General features: G+C 39.8%; 1 protein-coding gene across 1 annotated transcript; it reads left to right on the top strand.

Moving 5' to 3' along the window:
• The first annotated feature begins 381 nt into the window (after positions 1-381).
• Positions 382-12,480, top strand: QPCT (glutaminyl-peptide cyclotransferase). Its single transcript, XM_088524173.1, has 7 exons — positions 382-507; positions 4,717-4,863; positions 6,338-6,619; positions 9,217-9,393; positions 10,227-10,326; positions 10,786-10,902; positions 12,144-12,480. Exons 1-7 carry the CDS (start codon positions 382-384, stop codon positions 12,287-12,289), a joined length of 1,095 nt encoding a protein of 364 aa, XP_088380299.1. The 3' UTR covers positions 12,290-12,480.
• The last annotated feature ends 1,974 nt before the right edge of the window (positions 12,481-14,454 follow it).

Here is a 14,454-nt window from a genome sequence, read left to right as displayed (position 1 = left end):
TGGAGGGAGAGAGGAAAAGAGGGAGGAGAGAAGTGGAAGAAGAGAGATCTCAGTGCGGCGGCTGCTGCCTGAGGGCTTGGGGATTAGTCACATGCAGCTCTCCTGCCGCTGCTGACGTGGTGCTGGGGACAAGGCGCGTTTCACCAGGGAAATGGGCTGGGAAAGGCTGCTGTAGCCAGCATGGCTCTGGCTGAATGAGCGGCTGGGAGCAAGGCGCCTCATTCCGCAGAATCGGCTCTCCCTGCCCGCCTCACTCCCCGCAGCGCTGCCCCTTTCCTCCTCCTCTGCCCCCGGCCTCCCAGGGGGCAGCGAAGGCGAAGGGGAGGGTGGTCTGCAGGCCGAACCGCTGCAGCGCCGGGGGCCCTGGTGCTCGGGAGGGCTATGGCAGGCGCAGGTGGAGGAGAGGCCGCGGCTGCCGTGCGCATCGGGGCACTCTGCCTGGCTGCAGCCTCCCTGCTTCACCTGGTGAGCGCGAGGGAAACCGAGACGGACTGGACCCTGGAGAAGGTGGGTTGCTTTTGCCTTTCTCAGCCGGCTCTTTCCTGTCCGCCTCACGTTGCTGCGGTGTTGGGACTAGCTCACTTATGGGATCACTGCTAGATCGTGCACACAGTGACCTGCCAGCCGCTCTGCCCATCCGCCAGGAAGCCTCAGGCATCTTCATGTGACCCTTCTGGGTCTTTCTTGAGCGTGGATTTAATAAATCCCATCTTTGTAGTCCGTGGTCACGGTTCATGCTGCAACGTGGGAGCAGCTGATATGGTAACAGCAGTGCTCGTAGGCAGCGGGGCTAAGCCCTTTCTGTTGCTGCTGGCAGCATGAAGCTGAGATTGCATCTAATTCTGTGATTTTAGGCAGCGCAGCTGCTCTGCAAGGTGCAGGCAGGTAAAAGATAACATGGCTTCCTTCTCCATGTAATTTAACAGCGAAGGATAACAGCATTCACATAATTTGCCACAGTACTGATATGATTCACATCAGCGGGGAACTGACAGTATATGTCAGAGAAAGCTGTTTGAGTTTAAGGGAAAAATTAACAGGACAGGGGGAATCAAAACCTAAAAGTATGTTGTATATAATTTTAGAAATAATATATTATACTCCATTTTTTACTGTAACTACAGTGATTCAGGGAAGGACACTATTCATTCTGAGAAAACAAATGGTTCTTCCAGAAATTATTCACATTTAGCTAAGAAAAACAATTGTACTGATTGTACTGATAGCTCCTGCTTCTACTATAATTCTTTCTGAAACACATAATATCATAATGTTGTGTAGAAATATACTATATTCTTTTTAATTTAAAATGGTGTGTGAACTAGTGAAAAAAGCATTCACAGGATAATGTTTAGTGAAATAATAATAAGCAAATACAAACCTGATTTCTCTTTGTAGTAAATGGCTCTTAATGACATATTATAAAACACTAACAATTTCTTCATGAGGAATACGATCACGCGGAACATAAGATATAATGGAATTACAGTTTTCCCTTAATTAAAGGCTTCAGGCATTTCCAAATGGAAAATACACTTTGAAAATCCATTGTCAGGTGTTTGTAGAAGAGTTGAAGTCAAAGTTCACCTAGTACTGCCTGAACTCCGCTAATGCAAGGCAATGTGCTCTTCAACAACAAATCAGAGTCCAGAGAAAACCAGCAAAATGAGGCTTTCCTCATATGTTTTCACTCACGTCCCCTTAATCAATCCCTTTCTCCTTGACTTTATTCACTGCTCATGTAAAGACTGTTTTTTTTTTTTAATAATTCAACAGAAATCTTGTAATTCTGTTTACTCATTTTTTTTTATCTTACTTTATATGACACAGATAAGAATAAATAAGTAAGGCTAAATCTGTAGTCACTACTCAGCGTAGAAGCGTGTAGCCCCGGAGCTCCTTTTTTTCCCCCTTAAGCCACACAAATAGGCACTTTATCTCATTCCATTCTAGCTAGTCAATCGACTTGCTAATGACTGCAGTAAGATCCTGTAACCGCAGAACCAGAGCACCCAGCTCCTCTGTCCTTACACATGCTAACCACGAGCCACTTCCTCTTTGTCATCAAATGTTGTCCCTTGACAAATTCTGAACCTTTTCCCCAAAGGGAGCAAGAATCAAAAGCTCTAAGGGGAATTCTCTCCCTATAGCCTATAGATAGGTCCATCCTTCTTGTGTTGCTCACTGAGGAGGAGGAATGTGGATTAAAAGTTCTTAATTGGCATCAAGCTCACAGACATTGAGATCAGCAAGTTATGGGTGGGCTAATTGCAGATTTCAAGTCTTGCGGTTGTAGGTAGCTTAGCAGCACAGCACAGCTGTTTAGGCACTTAGTGCTTAACAGCAGTCCTGCCACGAATACATTGCTCTGCCTCCCTACAATGGCCTCATTTCTCACGCAGTAGCTAAATACAGGGACAAAGCATATGGAGGAAATATGGATTGACCAACACCGCAGAAAATGAGTCATCCTCAACTCTCACACTGCTGCTCTTTTATAATTCATGACCACCTTTGTAATTCTATAACTTCCTGAATTTGAAGGTACTTCCATTATTAAAAATGATTTTTTTTCCCCCTCAGGAGTTTTCATACATATGTACTTTAATAATAATGTTTCTTTGCAAAGTGATTCAGTGACAATGATTATCATGTATAAGCTAGACCTGACTAAACATTTCAATTAAGCCTTTCCCTTGCTCAGATGAAGGTGTGTTTTCTGAATCTCCTTAATTAGTCTTCTCACACTCTTTCTGAAGGGTGCAGTTTTAGATTTTACCTGATCTATTTTTTCCTAATCTAATTACCTAATTTTTTTCTCCCAAGTAAAACTGTTCTCATGTTTTCTCATGTCTAAGCCTTTTCTACACTGATAAAATCTCATTGTATAAAGCAAATAGTCTTTCAAAGTTGAAACATTTTACTCTTCTACAACACAATTTGCAAACTTTTAGTAGTCCAACTTTCCAATATAACAGATGAAACGTGATATTTCTTTCATAAATTTCTGAAATCGTTAGCATTGAAAATGCTAACTATATCTCCTGAAATTTGGTGTGATTAGAGCCTTAAACTTAAAAGCTATAATCTAATTGGTGTTGTAGGATTCAGTGTCTTTCTGTCTTTCTTCCGCTTAATTTCACTAGTGAACTGAGGTGGAATTAGAGGAAAGGTCCTCACATGGATAAACATCTAGGAAAAGAGAAAGTGAAGGGTAGAATTTAATGGTTAGTTTTACAGTGGACTCTAGAAGGCATCTGTGCTTGTGCTGCTCTATTCCACACACATATAAATAAAGGAGAAACAGTGAGGCAGAAATAACTTTTTCTAACAATATTAACCTGTTCAGAGCAGTTAAGATGAAAGCCGATTACGCAGAACTGTGGAAGACCCTAAGGTCAGTACATTCACTGGCCCAGTAATAAATAAGTTTCATCAGTTATTCCAGACAAATGTGAAGTGAAGCAGCGAGTGAGTGGGAAATGAAGGGGAATCATGTTTTATTTTTGTTAATCTACACAGTGACGGAGTTATCAAACACATCTATGAAAACCCCAGCTCAATGCAACAGCAGCCAAAAGCATGTCAAATATTAGGAATTTGTAGGAAAGGAAAAGAAAATGAAATAGAGAATGCAATTATGCTTCGCTGTAAGGCTGTGGTGCGTTCCTAAGGCCACTTTCCTTTGCTCTCCTCATTGCAGAAAGGATATAACAGATGCAGACAGAGCACACTGAAGGGCAGAGATGCAGACAGAGTACACTGAATTATAGCTCTAGAGGAATCTTCCTCAGATGGAAATAAGGAATGGCTATATAACCTATCCTATGAGAAATGTATTAAGCATGAGTGGCTAAGGAAGATCACAAGCAGCTTATTGCTATAGGTCAGGCTCAAATCAGGGGCCGGAAGGGGTGTTTGAACTGTCCTAGGGTATCACACTGGCATTCAGCTACCACGCCAGAAGCCCACGTGGCTCTCACTGGTCTTTGACGTATTTGCCATCCTCATGAGAAGGCCCCAAATGGCTCTGCAGGTCCACACACAGCCAACAGAAAGGGCCAGAGTACCCGGGAGCAATATCAGTGCCAGCACCACTAGCTGTTGTTGCAGGAGCTGAGCTGCCCCTTTCGAGATCAAACAGACCTTCCCAAAGCTGCCATTTACCTGAGCTCGTCCAGCCGAGCCGCGCGGTGCCGCGTCGTCGCGCCCACCACCAGCACCGCGAGCAGCGGCCACGACGACGCTCCGCTGCTCCTGTGACAGAGCTCACGCGGGGCTGCGCCTCCTCACGCCGGCCTAGCTCGCAGCCACGTGTCACACGTTACACGTGGTTCGGCCTGAGCAGAAACGTCATTTGAAAGCCATGTGGTTTCAGACATGGCTGTGGGACGTACATGCTGCAAGACCATAAGGAAAAGAGAAAAAAAAAGGATCGTAGGTTGAGCTTGCCTGTCTAGTAGGTAAAGACTTCTCCCACATTTTTCGTATCTGCACATTCTGTATGCAAAGCACAAAAACGTAAAAAAAACCCCACAGGAAATAAAAATGTCAATAACTTTTGAGAGTAAAGCTTTTACTAAAATAGCTTTTGTGGACAGCAAATCAAAATAGCACAAATGCTAGTTAAAATATTTGGTAATTTTGAAGAAAACTGTGATTATGAAAAACTAGTAATAGCTACAGCAATCTTTCCTTTTCTTCTTCCTCCTACAGTATTCTCATCAACCAAAAATTTTACATTCTAGCACTATTCAAACAGTTGTAGAAAACACAGATGTTTCCCAAATGTGGGAGAATGATTTGCGTCCTTTCCTGATAGAGAGATACTCAGGATCACCAGGAAATTATGCCGTACGACAGGTAAGATATTTTCAGAAAACACTAAGAACTTCTATTATTTATGCCATGGTAGTCACTTTAGTGACTGCTATTCTAAGGGATGAATTTCTTCCTTTCAGTAGGATGAACTCTGTCATTGCTCTAATGTAAAATGCCTACAACATGCAGCAAGTTTTTAAGATATAAAACCACAAACCATGTTCAAAACATGAGGATCATCCTATACAAGATAACAACATGGTACAGAAATATACTCCCACCAAAGCAAAAAAAATCTCCACTGTCACAACAGAGTACAAAATGGCTGACACTTATTTATTAGGATACAGAAAGAGCATGAGGCTCATTTTGGGGAGAAGGCCAGTTCAAGTCAAGGATAATGCTTATTGGAAACGGTATCCAGGCTTATATATTCCTCTTAATCTGTTCCAGAAACCCTATGTTCTTCCTACAGATAATAGATAGACCATACAATTTCATAAAAGCTTTCAGAAGGCAACCACAAACAAAATGGAAATTTGTCCTAGCACTAAAATTTATGGCAGTATTCCCACTGACTTCACTAAGAGCAGTCCAAGTCTTTAAAGCTTTTTTAAAGCGTTTTTTTTTTTTTTTTCCCCTCCCCTTGGAGGCTCTTCCTAATGTTTATTTAGAGAGAGAGGAATCTGCCTTGAAGAAGCACTCAAGGGACCAGTAAAAATAAGCTGCTCAACAGACATGGCCTTCTAATAAAAGTTAGCCAGAACTGTGTACTAGGCATAGTGGGGGTTTTAGAGGTATTGTCTTTAGGTAGGAAACTGCCTAAACTGAATGACAACTTGTTGCCTCAGTTTTTGTCTTAAAATCAGTTACAGGACTTCATTTTTAAAATCACTTATTTTCAAATGCTTCGAACTTTCTTTAATTTATAGCCTTGTAAACAACGAGTATTACTTGGAAGGCAGACTTCTCGTAGAAGTTTTTAAAAGTACAGCATGTTATTTTTACTACTCTATGAATCTATGCATGGTAATTGTCAGAAATAGCCACAACAAGTTCTTTGTAGCCATAATTTTGACATTTAGCATAAAGACACAGTTGAACTGAAAACTTGTATGTGAGGGAGCAAACATAAGATCTATTCTGGCCACACCTGAAAAATCATTAGCCAGGAAACTTCGACAGTGAAGATTTTAACGTGTCAAATTGATGGGTAACCAGTCAAAAAACCATTGGACTCCAAAGACTGCCCTTGCAAGAGACAAGAGGGAAAGATGAAAAGCAAGTGAGCCAGTCAGAAAAAAATGATAAGGTAGCAATGAATGACTCGTTTATTTTACAAAGTGGCCATAAACTAAATCCTTTGCTACAAAACTTATCTATTACAAATACCACAAATTTACATAAATGCTTACATGCCAGTATTAAGTAGCTACTGATGATTCATTTGCGATACTTTTTTGAAGCAAACAATATTCATCTTTTATGGGAGGTTGATTTTTTTTTTTATTTGCAGCACATTAAGCACCGTCTCCAAAGGCTACAGGCGGGCTGGGTAATTGAAGAAGATACCTTCCAGAGATACACACCGTATGGATACCAAACGTTTTCAAACATCATCAGCACCCTTGACCCCTCTGCAAAACGCCACCTAGTCCTTGCTTGTCACTATGACTCCAAGTTCTTCGGCCCACAGTGGCAGGGGAGAGTGTTTGTGGGAGCCACCGATTCGGCCGTGCCGTGCGCCATGATCCTGGAGCTCGCACGTGCCCTGGATAACAAGCTGCAGTCAATCACGGTAGGTTGCCCGCTTCATTTTCACGTGTTTTTGCAAAACAAACAAACAAAAACCCCAAAACAGCAACAACAAAGCAATAGGCCTGAGAGAACTTCTGCGTTTTCTCTGCTACATTTCTGGTTCTCCAATCACTATGTACATAGTACATACGTACATAGTATCACTTTAAAATGTTTAAATGCAAAGGCTGACTATCTAAAAACTGTCCAATAAATATATACTATATAAAAATAACACTTAAAACACAAATAATGCATATGCCTCAGGCTCAGTGAGATACGATCATAACTTGCATATACAAGGCACAGACAACTACCCAGAATCCATGTCATACTCAGTGATGTCTTGGGTCACTGACAAGGATTTATTTCTTTCTGTATTTTGAATTTTCAAACATGTAAGTAAATTCTATTTGGGAGATTAATAAATTGCTGTGGAGGACAGGTACATTGACATGTCCCTACACCAAATAACAAATTCAACATTTTCTTCTTGCTTTCCTTCACCAGTTTGAACAGCTTATTCATGAAAAAAAACAGATGATTGAGCACACAGAAAGAGTTAAGTAATAGCATTATCTATCAGTCCATCTTACCTATTTTTTGAAAACCTGCTTCAGACTGTGACCATTGCTGTGTATTCAAACTTCTGATCCTACAAACTCCAAAAGCTGTTTTGCAGATTCATGAGTGCCATCTACTGGTTCTGCATTTACTGTTTACAGAAGATAATTTGCAAGCACTAAGAGGTTTCACATTAAAAGGTCTCAATTGCTTTATCAAGTGTAGGGAATACAATTAGTTAAGATATTTAAGCCTACTTTTCTGCAATTATTTCCAGAAATTAATTTAGTGGCTTGAGACTAATATTTAAGAATTGGAAGATTAAAAATATGACAATATTTTTAATCACAAAACTAAGCATTTCTGTAATACATACACAAGCTTTCATTTAGAAGCTTAATTTTGAATAAATTTACCTGATGGTTATCTATGGAAAAAAAAATAATTAATTTAAACACTGTTTTTTTTTTTGCAAGTAATACATATTTTTATTTAATCTTTTTATCATATAAGAAGAAAATACTTTATAGAAAGGAAATATAATTACATTGCACAGGCTATCATTCTGTCATTTGCACAGTCTGTTAACAAAAAGTACTTTGGGATCCATCTGCTTAATACATTAGCTACGACCTTTCCGCTCTGCTCATAGCGGCATAACACGCCGTTCTGTTTTCAGCCAAATCTATTTATATTTTGACTGGAAGTTGTGATATTTATGTCAGTGTTTGTCTATTTATATAGACTTAGTTTAATAGCAAAAAGCAGGGAATTACATTATTCAGACCTGGGAATGTGTTAAGCCGTAATAACAGCAACAAATCCCTCTTTCTGAAGTTCAGAGAGTGTTACTGCAATTTTTTCCAAAATGTAAAGCAGAATGACTCGTATCAAAAAAGCTGTTTTGTGCAGAAGCCAAAGGGTGACAAGGCATTGCTATGAGTGAGGCTCATCTCTCACTGGGAACATAATCAATACCACCTTGCCTACGGGAGGGAATTTTTCCAGACGTTTTCCGCTGTTGTTTACATTGGTTCAGCTCCAGCTATTTGGGAGCTGTAGTCTGCACAGGACATGGCTGTTGCCAGTTGACCCCACCTTTTTAACCACATCATGCAGCTTTGCGTGAAGTAAAATAATGGATACAGTAGTTCAAATGCTTATGGCAACTGCCTGGCCTACAGTTCCCTGAAGTGACTATAAAGTGGAATGGAAGTGGAATGGGGTTTAGCAGTGTTGGAAATAATTAGGAAATGGCCCCAATACAAACAAGGCCTCAGTTAGTAAACACAGAAAAAAAAAATCTTACCGCATAAGTTAAAAAATAAATAAATAAATAAATAAAAATCACAGAGCTCCTTTGTGACTTTATATACAGTAACCATGCATATTCTCAACAGTTTCTATTGCTGTGATACTGTGGCTGTTGAAGAGGAAGGGTGTAACTACTCGCTGTGCTTTGGTCTTAAGGCAAAACTGCCTGGAGGACTGCACGTGACTGGGAAGGAAAGGGTCACTCTTCTCATGACTGAGCACTTTTTGTCCCTCTCAGAAGTTTCAGGAGAAAACACAGTTTTCATAAGCTTTAGACAGACGGTTTACCTCCATGGATACAGAACAGGAGCAGAGAGATTCCTCCTCTGTGGGGCCACCAAGTAGTTGTAGCACTCCCATCCCCTCTTGTCGTTAAAATGTTGCCCTCATTTTTGGAAATGATGATTCAGCTACCTGGTTTTGCAGACCTCTCTCAACATTTTCGGCTCCTGTCCATTAAAGGTTGAAATTAAACTCTTAACCAGAACTACAACTCACTCCGGGCTAGGGCCATGACACCCTCATGGATGTTCAGTAACAGCTGAGCACTCCTGCTGTTACACTATCGGCATGTGCATGAGATTCCCAATGTAAGGCAGTTTATATAGATTGCCTTAAAAATACATTCACAGTGATGTTGCTTATATGGCTACAGGATCTATCCCCTTATTGCATCATCTGTCCAAACTCAGCTATGTTACTTTTAACTTCCTCCAACAGACCAGCTCAGACTCAAGACCAGACCTTTCACTTCAGCTTATTTTTTTTGATGGTGAAGAAGCCTTTGTTCAGTGGTCGCCTTCCGATTCCCTCTATGGATCTCAACACTTAGCTCAAAAAATGGTGTCTACTCCACACCCGCCTGGCTCAACCACCACAAATCAGCTCCAGGGCATTGTAAGTGCCTTTCACCTCCCTAATAAGTGAATTGCATTTCTTTAATTAGTATTTGGCCAGATTACCATGAAACCCTGAACCCACCAAAGTTAACAGAAGAAGCAAGCTTGTAGACATATTAGAAAATATGATAAAATAGTTGGCGAGAGCTTTTCAGATCTCTCTGCAGGTATGAAAGGAAACCATAAAAAACTGGAATACAAACTAGAATAGCCATCTTTCTAATCACTTTGAACTACCTCTGTTTAGGAAGTGCAGCAGAAATGAAAACAGTCTATGAAGGAATCTCACCCGGCCCAGACTTGGTGTCAGCTCAGAGCCAGGCTTTGTGCTTTCCTCTGGCCCCTACAAACACCCTGGGTGTTTGATCCCTTCTTTCCTATGTATTTTCATTTCCCAGCTCTCGCTTCTCTTGTTTGTCACCATATCCCATCACGTGTAAAAGTTCCTTGCCTTCAGCAGACTGGATAGTTCTCCAGCACAGAAGCACCTTCCTCTGCTGTCCTTCTCACCTGACTCATTTTTCCCTTTTGAAAGGAGGTAACACAGAAACTGCACACAAGGGGGTCCTGTCCATTCCAGCTGGCCGTATTTCAGCCTAAGGAGCTGAGAAACAGCCTGCATTTCTTCCTTCTTGGAAAGACAGCAACACACGCCCATCTGAATTATGCTCTGCTAATGAGATCTCCTCAGGCACTGCAGCAGCAAAGCTGGGGCCTTGGCCAGAGCTACTGAAGGCTTAACCATGACCTATACAGGAACCAAAGGGTTTCTCTGCTGCTGCAGTAATGTAAAGAATTCTATCTTAAGGTTAAAGATTCTTTCTTCTGCAGGACCTGCTTGTACTACTGGATTTAATTGGTGCACCAAACCCAGTCTTTCCCAACTATTTTCCGAACACTATCCGATGGTTTCAAAGGCTTCAAGCAATTGGTAAGGAGAAGGATATGGGATTTTTAAGCCTTTGGAAATTCGGAGTGTAGCTGGAACAGGAAGTGCTGTAAACTGGACCTGAGGTTATTTTTCTGTAAATGCTAATTTTGGTACTTCTTAAACCTGTATGAAAACTTTAATTAATATCTCAGAGAATCCCCATTTAGGAACGACAAGATAAAAATTTAGAAACTAATTTACAGTGTCACAGTGTGACTACTGGAAACAGATTCACTTCTGTGTTTTAGTTTTCCTTTAGTTTCATTTTCTCGTCTGTAAAACAATGAATCAACCTTGAGGTCTTCTGCTATGTAATACTAAATAAATTAAAATACAGTCTCCAACTTTTTTCTTCCTTGATGGAAACAGCATTCATATGAGAAGAAAAATAATTCAAAGGTGTTTAAGTGCTTCTCAATGTCCTAAAGTTCTAATCACAATTTTCACTACGAATTACAGAACAAAAGCTACACAACATGAATCTGCTTAAGAACCATCTTGCTGAAAGACAGTATTTCAGGCCTTATTTACATCGAGGCTTGGTTGAAGATGACCACGTTCCATTTTTGTTAAGAGGTACTGGAAACTCTAAGACTGTTTTTAAAAGGCAAGTTTGGGGAGGGGCGGGGGGAAAGAAGAAGCCACTCCATTTAGTGAAAGAGTAGGTATGTATAAACCTGCTTTTCAAAATTAATTAATTCAATTTGATATTTTAAGTCCTATTTACAAAAATCACAACTTTGGAAACTATACAAGATCAAAAGCAGAGACAAACCTTATCCGTCTTCATCTTGTGGAAGCCCAGCTCCCATGGTAAAGATGATGGAAATCTCTGTTGGCAGTAGAATGTCCTGCACAGCTCAGAAACACCAGGACATTAATGTATCACTCCACTCTACGCTGTTCCTAGGAGCAGGGAAACAGTCAAGGGTCACATCTACACAATCTACCAAATTCTACAAAGATCTACTGCCAGATCTACAGCAATGCTCATTATTACATGTCTAAATATTGACTCTTGCAAGTCAATATGTGTCAATACAGCTCTCCAGCTCCATGAACCTCTTTCACTGTTTGCAGCAAGGCAGAGTCCCAGGGCCAATGAAGGCAACAGAGCTCTCACACGCATGAAAAACAAGCAGTATGCATGAAAACCTTTTCTAATATCATGATTAATGTCTAGTTAAAAAGGGAGCTGCTCTTAGGAATATGCAACTGAAATAAGTGATATAGGAAAAGCCAATAAAACAGCAAACGGGCTGCAAAGAAAAAACATTCTACTGCTGCCCCCAAAAAGTGATCAAGAAGAGTTGATTTAATTCCTCTTTTATCTAATATTTGCATTGTATATCAGTGGCTTAATAGATGTGCATGTAGCAATACAGAGCATTTCAGGTAGAAATGCTCTTCTTAGAGGACAATATCTGATCTGTATCACAGAGTGGAGCCCTATTACTAAGACGCTCCTAATTACAACTTATGGAGAAGACCAATAACTGCTTCAAAAAAGTGCTCCATCCTAATCCTGTTACAAAAAGAACATGGTAACCAGTGTAGGGTCCTGGGAGATGCGAGGGTTTCTCTGCTCTCCTCTAGCTCCTAAGCACAGTAGTAAGAATTACAACGCAAAGAATTCCAAATCAAACAGCACAGAGCAGGTATCGCAGTAAAACTACTAGCTACAACTGTCTTAAAAGAGAGAAAAGGACTTGGTATCGAGCAGTTAATTGACTTTAGTGCCCACTGGCAACATATTCATTTTCTTACCAAAAACCTTACCTTTTTTCTTCTCCTCAAAATTCACTTTCTCCTCATAGGGGTTCCAGTCCTACACCTGATTCCATCCCCTTTTCCTGAAGTATGGCATACTATGGAGGACACAGAAGAAAATCTTGACAGAACCACTATCGACAATCTCAGCAAAATTCTGCAAGTGTTTGTACTGGAATATCTCAATCTGTGATACGTTCACTGGCAACAAATTATATGCTATTTTAAATACTGTTTACTCACTTTCATGTTTGCAACTTAAAGTGCATTGGGGAACACTAAAGCAGAGCCAAATATGGCAATAGCTCTTGCTAAATTGATTCAATTTTTTGATATAAAGATACCACTAAATAAGAGCTACTTTCAGCCTGGAAAGGATTTGATCTTTCCATGTCTTGCCTATGAACAATGAAAAAAAGAAAATGGATTATTTCCACATGGTTAATCACTATTTTACATGTTAAAATCTCAGGAGGAAATTCCTCTTGACTTTGGTATTTAGCTACAGTTTTTTTTTTTTTTTTTTTTTTTTTTTTTTTTTTTTTTTTACAAGGTGTGACCAACTTTTCTATGGTCAGCAATAGAAACTGAGAGCATTACTGTGAGAGGCAAAATTCACATTAAAACATACCTCTGCTTTGGGTTGAACTGAAGCACCTCATGCTGAAAATAGCCACTAGAATTCCTGTCAAAAAGGAGGAATCTGTAACCACCCTCCACTTCCCCTCCTCGTTCCCCAAAGAGGATATTGCAAGAGCTCCTCCGCAGATAAGAGGCCACCATAAAAGTACCCAGAAGCAGACAGTTCTTTCTGTCCTTTAAGACTTTTTGCTAGAAGAGGCCAGGGAGAAGTGATGCTAACAATAAAGTATGTAGGGATTTCCATCACGCTTTGACCACAAACAGGGGAGATAAATGGAAGAGCAGGTGCGGTGTGGGAACACCTGGCCTAACACACAACATCCATTCACACCTTGACACATCCCCTACAAGAAACAATAAAACTGCTGTTTGCAATACAGATTACATCCAAAATAGCCGCACTAGGGATGGGATCATTTTAGAAACTACTTTTATATAAATGTGATTTTAAAGGTGGAATAATTCCCTATTGAAACTAAAATAAGCATGAGAATAAGAAGCAAGGAGACAGTTTAAGCTCCTAGCAGTACTGACCAGCCACAACATATGTCAGAGAAAGCTACTAATTACTTCAACAAACCTGCAGTTGTAAATTCCCTAATGGAATTATTCAAGGAATTTAGCATGATACTGTGACAAAAATGTAACCTAGAATGAAATCATCTACTAGGAGGAGGCAGGAGAACAATATTGAAAAGCTACCTGGAGAATTGGGAGTTTTGCCTGAGGAGGAAAAAATAAGAGTATTTGATAGGAGGAAAAAAAACAAACAAACAGAAAAAAATCAGTATTTCCTGGTCAAGCAGCTTCTTCCATTAGAAAGTTCTATCTGCAAAGAGATTTAACAAGGAGATAACCTATGGAGTTATAATCATATCAAATTTGGCTTGTATTTTACTCCTTGCTAAAAGCAAATATTTCTGAACCTAAGATAAATATTTACATGCATATTTTAAAGTTGCAATAGAAAAGTATACTTAAAGCAATGCAAATTCGCAAAACTGCGCTATTATATTACAGCCTGAAAAAGAAACTCCGTTTATTTTTGTTGTTCAAGAGCAAACAGAAATGCCACTTTTCATGTTTTTCCATCTTTCTGCAATTGTGATTTTTCCACATGATTTTGGCTTTTTGCATGCAAATTCCAAAGTAAAACACAATAAAAAAAGCTCTAAAAATTGGACAGATGTGTTTATTTTCAGATAATTATTGCTGTACAGTTATAAAATTAAATCCAAGCTTTTTGAAGTATTTGCTATCATATTTTCCTCTATTGCGGCCTGCAAGAATAACATCCTAAAATATCCTTATTCTTAACATCCTTCTGAAGTCTGATTACTCTGACCAATATAAGGCACCCAGCTTGAGCCCCAGAGTGAGGAGGAAAAAAGATTAAAAAAAAAAAAAAAAAAAGGGAGAAAAAAGTATAAACATAGAAAGGAAAAATAAAAAGGCTATATTCAGAAATGTTAAATGAGTTTGTGGCTAATTATGTTTTTACAGGTGAACTCCTTTTTGGTACTTCATAATTTGCAGATCCTCTGAAAAATGCATTCTGCATTTGCAGAGTGCCCTATGGTGGAGCTTGTTAAGATACGCTGGTTCTACAAGAACTTAACAATTACTGAATGGAGGCTTCGTTATGAAATGGGAGAATCAGAGGGTGGTTGTAATAGTGGAAATGCCTCACTTCTTTTTAAACTCTATAAAAGCCAG

This window comes from Tinamus guttatus, unplaced genomic scaffold (genome assembly GCF_059628265.1).
Source record: "Tinamus guttatus ecotype Peru unplaced genomic scaffold, ASM5962826v1 Tinamus_guttatus_pri_ptg000208l, whole genome shotgun sequence".
NCBI lineage: Eukaryota > Metazoa > Chordata > Aves > Tinamiformes > Tinamidae > Tinamus > Tinamus guttatus.
This window is presented reverse-complemented; position numbering and strand designations above follow the sequence as displayed.

Bases quoted from the DNA above. Each gene is read 5' to 3' on its own strand.
- QPCT (XM_088524173.1), top strand. From the start codon at position 382: ATGGCAGGCGCAGGTGGAGGAGAGGCCGCGGCTGCCGTGCGCATCGGG. The intron at 508-4,716 runs GTGGGTTGCTTT...TTCCTCCTACAG, and splicing joins CGGACTGGACCCTGGAGAAG to TATTCTCATCAACCAAAAAT. The intron at 10,327-10,785 runs GTAAGGAGAAGG...TACGAATTACAG, and splicing joins TCAAAGGCTTCAAGCAATTG to AACAAAAGCTACACAACATG.